The sequence below is a fragment of the Ranitomeya variabilis genome, chromosome 1 (assembly GCF_051348905.1).
Source record: "Ranitomeya variabilis isolate aRanVar5 chromosome 1, aRanVar5.hap1, whole genome shotgun sequence".
Taxonomy (NCBI): domain Eukaryota; kingdom Metazoa; phylum Chordata; class Amphibia; order Anura; family Dendrobatidae; genus Ranitomeya; species Ranitomeya variabilis.
In genome coordinates this window covers 104,564,607-104,578,324 of record NC_135232.1, presented here as the reverse complement: position 1 = coordinate 104,578,324, position 13,718 = coordinate 104,564,607, and the positions used below count along the sequence as shown (strand labels likewise).

At 41.0% G+C, this 13,718-nt stretch overlaps 1 protein-coding gene across 3 annotated transcripts in view; it reads left to right on the top strand.

The window, feature by feature from the left end:
- PDE8B (phosphodiesterase 8B) overlaps positions 1 to 13,718 on the top strand; it is a 339,284-nt gene that overhangs the window by 301,054 nt on the left and 24,512 nt on the right. For all 3 annotated transcript variants that reach the window (XM_077287159.1, XM_077287149.1, XM_077287140.1), the window contains exons 14-15: positions 1,374 to 1,538; positions 4,723 to 4,768. In XM_077287159.1, the coding sequence (XP_077143274.1) occupies positions 1,374 to 1,538; positions 4,723 to 4,768 (211 nt within the window). The remainder of the gene's footprint in view (positions 1 to 1,373; positions 1,539 to 4,722; positions 4,769 to 13,718) is intronic.

Below are 13,718 nucleotides of genomic sequence, written 5' to 3'. Positions count from 1 at the left end.
AGGTTAGACCAGGAGATCAGGGCTGTCTGTCATAAATCTAACACACTGAGAATCCTGTTCCGAGCTAAGGTGGGGACATGTTCTTCTTTCTCCAGACTGTTGAATGGTCAATCTCATATAGGAGATGTACACGACCCCAATTAAAACTGTCTGATAGCACCCGCTTGGACTTAAAAAAAGTAAACTAATTAGGAGCCAAATACTTTGATTGCTGATATCTCTGCAATGTTGAGGTAAAATTAAAATAACAAACAAAAAACATAAAAACAAAGCAATGTTTTACTCATCTGTCAGCCACTATTACAGCATTTGTCCAGTTCAACGAGAACATTTTGTGAAAGGTACTTTTTGATGCTGTTTTATTTAATGTTCCTTTAAGCCCTTCCCGACATCTGATGTACATGTAGTATACAGTCGGCACCTACCGCTGAGAACTATTGCCAATCCATGCTGTTTAATTAAATAGTGCTGTCACTCTCTGACATCAGCATTTTCGTGTTTTATGATTCGAAGTTCGGCTGGGGGAGGAGGGAAATGAAGTGTTCATTAACATATAGTAAATGCTGTAAAGGAAAAAAAAATCAGACAGAATTGCCATTTTTGGTTACTACACCTTCTTCCAAACCTGCAATAAAACACTATCAAAATGACGTTTGCGTACCCTAAAAATGTATCAATAAATCTTAGTGGTCTCCACACAAAAAAAAAAGCGCTTATACATCTCCTTTGAAGTGAAACATTTAAAAGTTATGGGTCTTAGAAACTGGCAACATAAACCAATTTTTAAATTCTTTTTTAAATAATGAAAACATAAAGTAAAATAAACACGTTTTATGTCATCATGTAGCGTGAACGAACAATCATGTTACCGGGTCATTTTAACTGCATGGTGAACATTGTAAAAACAAAACCTGGTGGAATTGTGATTTATTTTTTCATCATATTACCCCACTTGGAAGTGGTTCCCATTTTCCAGTATATTGTAGGGTAAAATGAATGGTGTTAATCAAGACTACAACGAGCGCTCATACAACTATGTCAGCAGAAAATAGAAACACTTATAGCTTTTGGAAGGAAAAATAAAACTAAAAAAAACAACAAACTAGTCCTGGGGGAGAAGAGGTTAACAAATTCTGTAGATAATAATGATTTTTATACTTGATGTCTAAGCAATTTGTCAGCCAGCAAAGACTTCACATTGTACCCATAGTTGTGCTGGGTACTAATAATACTACTAATATTCTTTGTTACGACAGCAGCAGAGTCCAATACAATAGTACAATAGTGGAAAATAATTTCATGAACCTAAAAAGTAACAAATGTTTTAAGCAGGGGACTAAATATAACGAGTTCCTATCTGATTTGCTTTACAGGTCATTAATATAATAAATGCAGCTCAGGAGAACAGTCCCGTCACTGTGGCCGAGGCCTTGGACAGAGTTTTAGAAATACTGAGGACAACAGAACTTTATTCTCCACAGCTGGGAACCAAAGATGAAGATCCCCACACCAGTGACCTTGTAGGAGGTCTGATGTCTGTATGTACAGCTTATTACCTTGAAGATTAGAGTTCCTCCTCTGTCCCTGTTATTATTTGTCCAGGTCATGGCCAGCTGTGGCCAGAAAACTTGAGACTGACGTAAATTTTGGTTTTCACAAAGTTTGCTGCTTCAGGGTTTTTAGATCTTTTGGTCAGATGTTTGTATGATTACTGGAGTACAATTATAAGTATTTCATAAGTTTTTATACATTTATTGACGAATACATCAAGTTTAAACACAGACTTAATGTTTACAGGGGTCCTGATTTTTCAAGACTTATGCCCTTCTCCCTGACAGCTGGATATCTCCATCTCGGCCAAATTCTGACTGATGACAACCCGTGCTAGCATCATCAGTGCTGGGTGTTTATCACAATTTCTGTGGTTTGTTTGTCCACTAGCTTTTTGAGGATTGACCACAGGTTTGAAATCTGGGGAGTTTTCTGGCCATGGACCCAAAATTTCAATTGTTGTTCACTGAGCTGCTTCGTTAACACTTTTGCCTTGTGACATCGTGCTCCATCATGGTGGAAAAATAATTTTACATCACCAAATTGTTCCTGGATCGTTAGGAGAAGTTTGTTTTGGAGGAGGTTTAGATACAATTCTATATTCATGGTAGTATTCCTAGGCAAACTCCCTTAGATGAAAAGCCGCCACACATTAGTGGTCTCAGGATATTTTATGGTTGATACAGTTATGGCCAAAAGTGTTGGCTCCCTTGAAATTGTTCCAGAAAATGTAGTATTTCTCTCAGAAAATTATTGCAATTACACATGTTTTGTTATACATATGTTTATTTCCTTTGTGTGTCTGGAAACAGTACAAACAAACAGAGAAAAAAGACAAATTGAACAAACTTTGGCACAAAACCCCCAAAAATGGGTTGGACAAAATTGTTGGCATCCTCAACTTACACACCTTGCACACCTTTTGGAATAAATAACTGCAATCAATCGCTTCCGATAACCATCAACAAGCTTTTTACACCTCTCAACTGGATCACTCTTCTTTTGCAAACTGCTCAAGGTCACTCATATTTGAAGGGTGCCTTTTCCCACAGCAATTTTAAGATCTATCTACAGGGGTTCAATGAGATTTACTTCCTGACTCATTGTTGGTCACTTCAGAACTCTCCAGTGCTTTGTTTTCATCCATTTCTTGGTGCTTCCTGATGTACTGTATGTTTGGGGTCATTGTTCAGCTAGAAGACCCATGACCTACAAATCTTCAGATTTCATCATGGCTTACACTACACACAGTAAAGGGAGCCATTGCGAAAGGCATCAAAAGAACCCAAAATATCTTTGAACCTCCACCATATTTGACTGTAGGTACTGTGTTTTTTTCTTTGTAGGCCTCATTCCGTTTTCAGTAAACAGTAGAATGATGTGGTTTACCAAAAAACTCTATCTTGGTCTCATATGTCCACAATAAAAGGCTTGGCACTCAATCGGTGTATGCAACAGGAATATTTATTAATTGTAAAAAATCCAGAAAAAAAATCTGTTTCCACCACAGACCGTCACTTGGCGCTGCAGCAAGCAGTTTCCCCTTTAAGCAGATGACTGATGAAGGTCTTGTATTGACTGATTGTCTCTTGTTTTTTTTTGTTTTTTTCTACAATTAATAAATATTCCTGTTGAATACACCGATTGAGTACCAAGTCTTTTTACTGTACTACTAACAGATATGGATCCTACTTGTGCACCTCCAATTCTAGAAGTGCTTTGTCTTTTTTCACTCATCTGTTCACAAAACGTTTTCCCAGAAGGATTTTGGCTCACTCACATACATTTTGACAAACTGCAGTCTAGCTTTTTTATGTCTCTGTGCCAGCAGTTGGGTCCTCCTGGGTCTCTTCCCATAGCATTTATTTTCACTCAAATGTTGATGGATAATTCGCACTGACACTGATGCACCCTTAACCTGCTGAACAGCTTGAATTTCTTTGGAACATGATTATGGCTGCATGGTTACCCACCATCAAGATAAGTTGTAGCTTTTCAGCAATTTTTCCCTGCTGTCAATGTCTAGGGAGATTATCTACAGTGCCATGGGTTGTAAACGTCTTGATCATGTTGCGCACAATAGACTATTGAACATCAAGATCTCTGGAGATGGACTTGTAAACTTGAGATTGTTGATATTTTTCAACAATTTTAGTTCTCAAATCCTCAAGACAGTTCTCTTGTCCTGTTTCTGTTCTCCATGCTTAGTGTTTCACACACAGACACACAATGAAAAGATTGAGTCAACTTCTCCCCTTTTTATCAGGTTTCAGGGGTGAATTTCATATTGCCCTCACATGTTACTTGCCACAGGTGAATTTGAATGAGCATCACATGCTTGAAACAAAGTTGTTTACCCACAATTTTGGAAGAGTGGCAACAATTTTGCCCGGCTCATTTTTGGGGGTTTGTGTTATTTGGGTTGCTCCAATACACAAAGGAAATATGTGTATAGCAAAACATGTGTAATTGCAGTAATTTTCTGAGAGACATGCTTCATTTTCTGGAACAATGTCAAGGGTGCCAACACTTTCAGCCATGACTGTATAACTCGGTACTTATGGCAGTGCTTACCTTTTCTTCTCTAGACAATCATTCTTCCAGGTGTCCCAAACAATCTGAAGGGAGCTTCAGCTGATAAAATAACTTTACGCCAGTCCGCTGCTGTCCCCATTCCCTGCGCTTCCTGCAGAATGTCAGTCTGTCATTGATGGTTTTTCTTGGAGAGAAGTGGCTTATTTGCTGCCCTTCCTGAAACCATGCCAGCCTCCAAAAGCTCTTGCATCACTGCCCATGCAGATGCTCTGACGCTTGCGTGCTGCCATTCCTGATCAAGCTCTGCACTAGTGCCGAACCAATCCCGTAGCTGGATCCTCTATAGGAGCTGCCCCTGGCGCTTGCTGGACTTTCTTGGGTGCCCTGAAGCCTTCTTCACAGCAATTGAACCTTTGTCTTTGAAGTTCTTGATAATCCGATAAATAGTTGATTTCATTTGCAATTCATCTGTGCATTCTTTATAACTATCTAGAGTTAATACAAATTGCCGCTATGAAAACTGAAGTCGCAAACTTTTTTTTTGTGTCAAAATTTATGGCGACCGCTGTAGCACTTATTACAAACAAATTACATTTTCTTTAAGTTTATAATAATTGAAGCATGTTATCTTTTCAGGATGGTTTGAGAAGACTTTCCGGAAATGAATACGTTTTCTCAAAAAGTAAGTTTTGCATTGTGCTGGATTTTAAGTAATACCGTAACAAACTGCAAATGCGCCACCTCCTGGTCAGAGGTTGTATAACCGCAGAAATACGACTTTACATTGCAGGATTAGCTCAGCATGCAATGCTTCCTGTGAATCATAAGAAATCGTTCACCGAGGGACTCAATGCAAATTTTTTTCCAGAGCAATGTACTGTATAGGACAAAGATTTTTGCAGCTCTGATGAACATTTGAAACGTGTTTTGGGCTATGAGGTTTTGCTGCACCTGGATCTGTTGTATTACATGAGATGAGAGAGTCATAATAATGAAAAAGGATGGCAACTTCTGGTTCACACATAGGATTCTGAGCTAGGCCTCATTCAGATATTGGATTTTCTCTCACAATTGAAAAAAACAGAGCTATATTCATGAGTGTGCTGGACCAGATTTTCATCAGTGTTTGGTCAGTGTTTCATGAGTTTTAGGCAGAAAAAAACTGATGGAGATTTCTCAAGATTCTCCTAGCCAACAGCCAGTTAAGAAAAAACAGACAACATTATAAACCATTAGTGTGCTGCCAAGTTTTTCATGGACCCGAAAAGATGCATTGGCAGGTTTGACTGGAATAAAAAAGCAAGTTTCCTTCATTATATACAGCTCTGGCAAAAATTAAGAGACCACTACATCAAACCCCTGTCATGGGCAGCCCAATCAACAGACCTGAACCCCACTGAAAACCTCTGGAATGTAATCAGGAGAATGATGGATAGTCACAAGTCATCAAACAAAGAAGATATTTGAAAAAACTGACTGTCACATCCATACATAGACTAAGTGTGAACAGGTGCTGAACCTAGAGTAACCAACTCATATACAGTCAAGTAAAAAAGGCAGCACACTGCAGCGCTAAGACATGCAAACATGAAACATGAAAACTGAACTGCATTACTGCCTAGAGTTTAGAAATCAATATTTTGTGGAATAACCATGATTTTTAATCACAGCTTTCATGCGTCTTGGCATGCTTTCCACCAGTCTTTCACACTGCTTTTGGGTGACCTTATGCCACTCCTGGTACAAAAATCTAAGCAGTTCTTCTTTGTTTCATCAAGTAAAAAAGACAGTACACTGCAGCGCTAAGACATGCAAACATGAAACATGAAAACTGAACTGCATTACTGCCCTTGAAATATGAAAAATGAGAGCATTTAGCGCATAAAATTGGCCAATTTTATGTGTACCTGATAGCCCCTTTACGGCATCTCTCTTATATCAGGTCCTACGCTTGCCTTCCTCGCTGAGAATAAACGTCTCCATGTGAATGGGTACCTGTGAAAACCTCTTCCTAGACTCATATTCTCTATCTCTGTGGAGGGGTACTGGACCTGCTGCAATTAAAACACCTGGGCTAGGAGGCGGAGTGCTCAGTCAGAAGGCTAAATAATATATTTGAAAAAACTGACCGTCACATCCATACATCAGGTGTTTTAATTGCAGCAGGTCCAGTACCCCTCCAAAGAGATCTACTATATAATTGTCTAAGGGTACTTCCGTCTTTCTGTCACGGTTATTCGTTCGCTGATTGGTCTCGGCAGCTGCCTGTCATGGCTGCCGCGACCAATCAGCGACGCGCATAGTCCGAAAAAAAATGGCCGCTCCTCACTCCCCGCACTCACTGCCCGGCGCCCGCATACACCCCTCTGCTCACCGCTCACACAGGGTTAATGCCGGCGGTAACGGACCGCGTTATGCCGCGGGTAACGCACTCCGTTACCGCCGCTATTAACCCTGTGTGTCCCCAACTTTGTACTATTGACGCTGCCTATGCGGCATCAATAGTACAAAATGTAATGTTAAAAATAATAAATAAAAAAAAAAACCTGCTATACTCACCCTCTGTAGTCCGCTGAGCCGCTCGCGCTGCCCGCCATCTTCTGTTGCAGCTAGATGGTGTGGCAGCAGGACCTGCGATGACGTCACGGTCATGTGACCGCGACGTCATCACAACTCCTGCGCGTAAAGGACCTGACGTGACGTCACGGTCATGTGACCGCGACGTCTTCATAGGTCCTGCGCTGAGCGCTCACACCAACCCTGGGACCGGAGGCTGCCGTGGACTACAAGGGGCCCTCGGAAAGGTGAGTATATGTTTATTTTTTATTTTTTTTAACCTGTGACAAACGTGGCAGGGCAATATACTACGTGACTGGCCAATTTACTACGTGACTGGGTGCTGTATACTACGTCACTGGGCAATATACTACGTTACTGGGCAATATACTACATGGGCTGTGCAATATACTCCGTGCACTGGGCAATATACTACATGGCTGTGCTATATACTACATGGGCTGTGCAATATACTCCGTGCACTGGACAATATACTACATGGGCTGTGCAATATACTCCGTTCGCTGGGTAATATACTACATGGGCTGTGCAATATACTCCGTGCGCTGGGCAATATACTACATGGGCTGTGCAATATACTCTGTGCACTGGGCAATATACTACATGGGTTGTGCAATATACTCCGTGCGCTGGGCAATATACTACAAGGGCTGTGCAATATACTCCGTGCACTGGGTAATATACTACATGGGCTGTGCAATATACTCCGTGCACTGGGCAATATACTACATGGGCTGGGCAATATACTACATGGGCTGTGCAATATACTCCGTGCGCTGGGCAATATACTACATGGGCTGTGCAATATACTCCGTGCCCTGGGCAATATACTACATGGGCTGTGCAATATACTCCGTGCGCTGGGCAATATACTACATAGGCTGTGCAATATACTCCGTGCACTGGGCAATATACTACATGGGCTGTGCAATATACTCCGTGCGCTGGGCAATATACTACATGGGCTGTCATGGTTCCCAATGGCAAGGGAACGTCAGAGAACATAAATAACAGAACAGCTCTTGGGTGATGGAATCTCGAGCTGACCGTGAGCTAAACCCACCACACAACTAACAGTGGCCGGGTGGCGTACCTACGTTTTATCCCTAGACGCCTAGCGCCAGCCGGAGGACTACCTAATCCTAATAGAGGAAAAGACAGACCTGGCTTACCTCTATGGAAATTCCCCCAAAAAGGAGACAGAAGCCCCCCACATATATTGACGGTGAGTTCAGAGGAAAAGACATACGCAGTATGAAGGTAGGTTCAGCAAAGCGAGGTCCGCTTACTAGATAGCAAGAAGATACAATAGGGAACTTCACGGTCAGCTGAAAACCCTATTAAAATACCATCCCGAAATTACTTTAAGACTCATGTGTCAACTCATGACACCGGAGTGGCAATTTCGGCCCACAAGAGCTTCCAGCTACAGAAAAATAACATAACTGTGAACTGGAACAAAAATGCAAAACAAACTTAGGACTAAGAGTCCAACTTAGCTGATAGTAGTCTAGAAGCAGGAACATGCAACAGAAAGGCTCTGGTTACATTGATGGCCGGCACTAGAATAACTGAGCAGCAAGGCTAAATAGGATACTCCCAAATCCTGATGGAAACAGGTGAACAGAGAAAGTGAAGCACACAAGTCCAGTACCACCAGTGACCACCGGGGGAGCCCAAAAACCAAATTCACAACAATGGGCTGTGCAATATACTCCGTGCGCTGGGTAATATACTACATGGGCTGTGCAATATACTCCGTGCGCTGGGCAATATACTACATAGGCTGTGTAATATACTCCGTGCGCTGGGCAATCTACTACATGGCTGTGCAATATACTCTGTGCGCTGGGCAATATACTACATAGGCTGTGCTATATACTCCGTGCGCTGGGCAATCTACTACATGGCTGTGCAATATACTCCATGCGCTGGGTAATATACTACATGGCTGTGCAATATACTCCGTGCGCTGGGCAATCTACTACATGGGCTGTGCAATATACTCCGTGCGCTGGGCAATATACTACATGGGCTGTGCTATATACACGTGGGTTGCGCAATGTACAACGTGGGTTGCACAATGTACAACTTGGGTTGCGCAATGTACTGCGTGGTCTGCGCAATGTACTGCATGGTCTGCGCAATGTACTGCGTGCGCTGCGCAATGTACTGCGTGGCCTGTGCTATACACTACGCATACATATTCTAGAATACCCGATGCGTTAGAATCGGGCCACCATCTAGTAGAGAATATGAGTCTAGGAAGAGGTTTTCACAGGTACCCATTCACATGGAGACGTTTTTTCTCAGCGAGGAAGGCAAGCGTAGGACCTGATATAAGAGAGATGCCGTAAAGTGGCTATCAGGTACACATAAAATTGGCCATTTTTATGCGCTAAACGCTCTCATTTTTCATATTTCAAGGGCAGTAATGCAGTTCAGTTTTCATGTTTCATGTTTGCATGTCTTAGCGCTGCAGTGTACTGTCTTTTTTACTTGATGAAACAAAGAAGAACTGCTTAGATTTTTGTACCAGGAGTGGCATAAGGTCACCCAAAAGCAGTGTGAAAGACTGGTGGAGAGCATGCCAAGATGCATGAAAGCTGTGATTAAAAATCATGGTTATTCCACAAAATATTGATTTCTAAACTCTTCCTGAGTTAAAACATTAGTATTGATGTTTCTAAATGATTCTGAACTTGTTTTCTTTGCATTATTTGAGGTCTGAAAGCACTGTTGTTTTTTTTAATTTTGACCATTTCTCCTTTTCAGAAACAAAAATTATACATTTATTGCTTGGAAATCCTGAGACATGTCAGTAGTTTACAGAATAAAAGAACAATTTACATTTTACTCAAAAATATACCAATAAAGAGAAAAATCAGACAAACTGAACATTTTGCAGTAGTCTCTTAATTTTTGCCAGAGCTGTATATACAGGTGCTTCTCACAAAATTAGAATATCATCAAAAAGTTAATTATCAGTTCTTCAATACAAAATATTATATATAGTCATTACAAACAGAGTGATCTATTTCAAGTGTTTATTTTTGGTAATGTTGATGATTATGGCTTACAGCCAATGAAAACCCAAAAGTCATTATCTCAGTAATTTAAATTAGAATAATTAACAAAAAACCTACCTACCTACAAAGGCTTCCTAAGTTATTAAAAAGGTCCCTTAGTCTGTTTCAGTAGGCTCCACAATCATTGACAGATGTCCAGAAGACAGTCATTGACACATTCCACAAGGAGGGTAAGCCACAAAAGGTCATTGCCAAAGAAGCTGGCTGTTCCCAGAGTGCTGTATCCAAGCATATTAATGGAAACTTGAGTAGAAGGAAAAAGTGTGGTAGAAAAAGGTGCACAAGCAACCGGGATAACCACAGCCTTGAAAGGATTGTTAAGAAAAGGCCATTAAAAAATTTGGGGGAGATTCATAAGGAGGGGACGGCTGCTGGAGTCATTGCTTCAAGAGCCACCACACACAGATGTATCCAGGACATGGGCTACAAGTGTCGCATTCCTTGTGTCACCCACTCATGACCAATAGACAATGTCAGAAGCGTCTTACCTGAGCCAAGGAGAAAAAGAACTGGACTGTTGCTCAGTGGTCCAAGGTGTTGTTTTCAGATGAAAGTACATTTTGCATTTCATTTGAAAATCAACATCCCAGAGTCTGGAGGAAGAGTGGAGAAGCACGCAATCCAAGCTGCTTGAGGTCTAGTGTGAAGTTTCCACAATCAGTGATGGTTTGGGGAGCCATGTCATCTGCTGGTGTAGGGTCACTGTCTTTTATCAAGACCAAAGTCTGTGCAGCAATCTACCAGGAAATTTTAGAGCACTTTATGCTTCCCTCTGCTGACAAACTTTTTGGAGATGGAAATTTCATTCTCCAGCAGGACTTGGCACCTGTCCACACTGCCAAAAGTACCAATACCTGGTTTACAAACAACAGTATCACTGTGCTTGATTGGCCAGCAAACTAGCCTGACCTTAACCCCATAGAGAATCTATGGGGTATTGTCAATAGGAAGATGAGACACCAGACCCAATAATGCAGACGAGCTGAAGGCTGCTAACAACCTGTGCCACCATAACACCTCAGCAGTGCCTGATCGTCTCCATGCCATGCCACATTGATGCAGTATTTGATGCAAAAGGAGCCTCGAACAAGTATTGAGTGAATTTACTGAACATACATTTTAGTAGGCCAACATTTCGGATTTTAAAATCATTTTTCAAGCTGGTGTTAGAAAATATTCTAATTTACTGAGATAATGACTTATGGGTTTTCATTGACTCTAAGCCATAATCCTCAACATTAACTGAAATAAACACTTGAAATAGATCACTCTGTTTGTAATGACTCTATATAATATACTAGCTGTACTACTCGGCTTCGCCCGGGGTAATAACTGCTGTTAGCAAAATAGAATGTGTTAACAAAAATTTATTCTGCACAAAAAACCCACAAAACAAATAGATAGAAATGTAATTATTAAAAGGCAAAAACTAAGCTAATAGAAGCATTTTACAACATATATTTCAACACCAGAGATATTCCACACAGATTTAACTAAATTGGCCAAGTAATGTGAAGTAATCTTCTACTACTTATTCGAGAGCCTTTTGATAAACAACATTCTTAGTTTTTCCTTCAGGTGCAAAGACAAACAGATTTTTGGCTGTTCCAACTCTTGAACAGGCCACATAAAGTTGACCATGAGAAAAGCATGGAGATTGTAAATCTAAGCTAGCTGAAGAGCCCGGCGTTGCCTGGGCATAGTAAATATCTGTGGTTAGTTATAGCACCTCACTTCTCTTATTTTCCCATCACGCCACTCATTTTCCCCATCACATCTTTCATTTTCCCCCTCACATCTCTCATTTTCTCCCTCACACCTCTCATTTTCCCCCTCACTCCTCTTATTTTCCCCCTCACTCCTCTCATTCCCCCCTAACACTTGTCATTTCGACCTCACATCTGTCATTTTCCGATCACTCCACTATTTTCCCTCACTCCTCTCATTTTGCACCCACACCTTTTCATTTTCACCTCACACCTCTCATTTTCACCTCAGTATATACATGTTTGTCATCTCCCTTATATATAGTATACACCTGTATGTCATCTCCTGTATATAGTATATACCTGTATGTCATCTCCCCTGTATATAGTATATACCTGCTGTGTCATCTCCCCTGTATATAGTATATACCTGTATGTCATCTCCTCCTATATATAGTATATACCTGTATGTAATCTGCTCCTGTATATAGTATATACCTGTGTGTCATCTCACCTATATATAGTATATATCTGTGTGTCATCTCCTCCTGTATATAGTATATACCTGTATGTCATCTCCTCCTATACATAGCATATACCTGTATGTCATCTCCTCCTGTATATACTATATACCTGTAGGTAATCTGCTCCTGTATATAGTATATACCTGTGTGTCATCTCCTTCTGTATATAGTATATACCTGTATGTCATCTCCTGCTGTATGTAGTATGTACCTGTATGTCATCTCCTCCTCTATATAGTATATACCTGTGTGTCATCTCTCCTGTATATAGTATATATCTGTGTGTCATCTCCTCCTGCATATAGTATATACCTGTGTGTCATCTCCCCTGTAAATAGTATATACCTGTGTGTCATCTCCTCCTGTATATAGTATATATCTGTATGTCATCTCCTCCTGTATTAGACCTCGTTCACACGTTATTTGGTCAGTATTTTTACCTCAGTATTTGTAAGCTATATTGACAGCCTGATAAATCCCCAGCCAACAGTAAGCCCACCCCCTGGCAGTATATATTGGCTCACACATACACATAATAGACTGGTCATGTGACTGACAGCTGCCGGATTCCTATATGGTACATTTGTTGCTCTTGTACTTTGTCAGCTTATTAATCAGATTTTTATTTTTGAAGGATAATACCAGACTTGTGTGTGTTTTAGGGCGAGTTTTGTGTGTCAAGTTGTGTGTGTTGAGTTGCGTGTGGCGACATGCATGTAGCGACTTTTGTGAGATGAGTTTTGTGTGGCGACATGCGTGTAGCAACTTTTTGTGTGTCGAGTTGCATGTGACAGGTTAGTGTAGCAAGTTGTGTGCAGCAAGTTTTGCGCATGGCGAGTTTTGCGCGTGGCGAGTTTTATGTGTGGTGCCTTTTGAGTATGTGCAAGTTTTGTGTGAGGCAACTTTTGCATGTGTTGCAACTTTTGTGCATGTGGCAATTTTTCCGCATGTGCAAGTTTTGCGTGTGGCGAGTTTTCCATGAGGTGAGTTTTGCACGTGTGGCGAGTTTTGCATGTGGAGAGTTTTGCGCGTGGCGAGTTTTGAGCGGCGACTTTTGTGTTTCAACTTTTATGTGGCAAGGTTGGTGTATGTATGGTGAAATGTGCGCTGAGGGTGGTATATGTGTTTGAGCACGTGGTAGTGTGTGGCGCATTTTGTGTGTGTGTTCATATCCCCGTGGTGGTGTGGTGATTATCCCATGTCGGGGCCCCACCTTAGCCACTGTACAGTATATACTCTTTGGCGCCATCGCTCTCATTCTTTAAGTCCCCCTTGTTCACATCTGGCAGCTGTTAATTTGCCTCCAACACTTTTCCTTTCACTTTTTCCCCATTATGTAGATAGGGGCAAAATTGTTTGGTGAATTGGAAAGCGCGGGGTTAAAATTTCACCTCCCAACATAGCCTATGACGCTCTCGGGGTCCAGACGTGTGACTGTGCAAAATTTTGTGGCTGTAGCTGCGACGGTTCAGATGCCAATCCCGGACATACATACATACACACATTCAGCTTTATATATTAGATGAGTTTCACTTTTTGTATTGAAGAACTGAAATAAATTAACTTTTTGATGATATTCTAATTTTGTGAAGTTTGCAAAATAAAAAATAAATATATGAACTGCGCCAAAGACTATAAAGGGTACATGATCTATCTGTGAAGTATATATCTAGAACACATATGTGAAAAACAGACATCTGAATTAGGCTTAATTCAGCAAATCACTTAATACACCA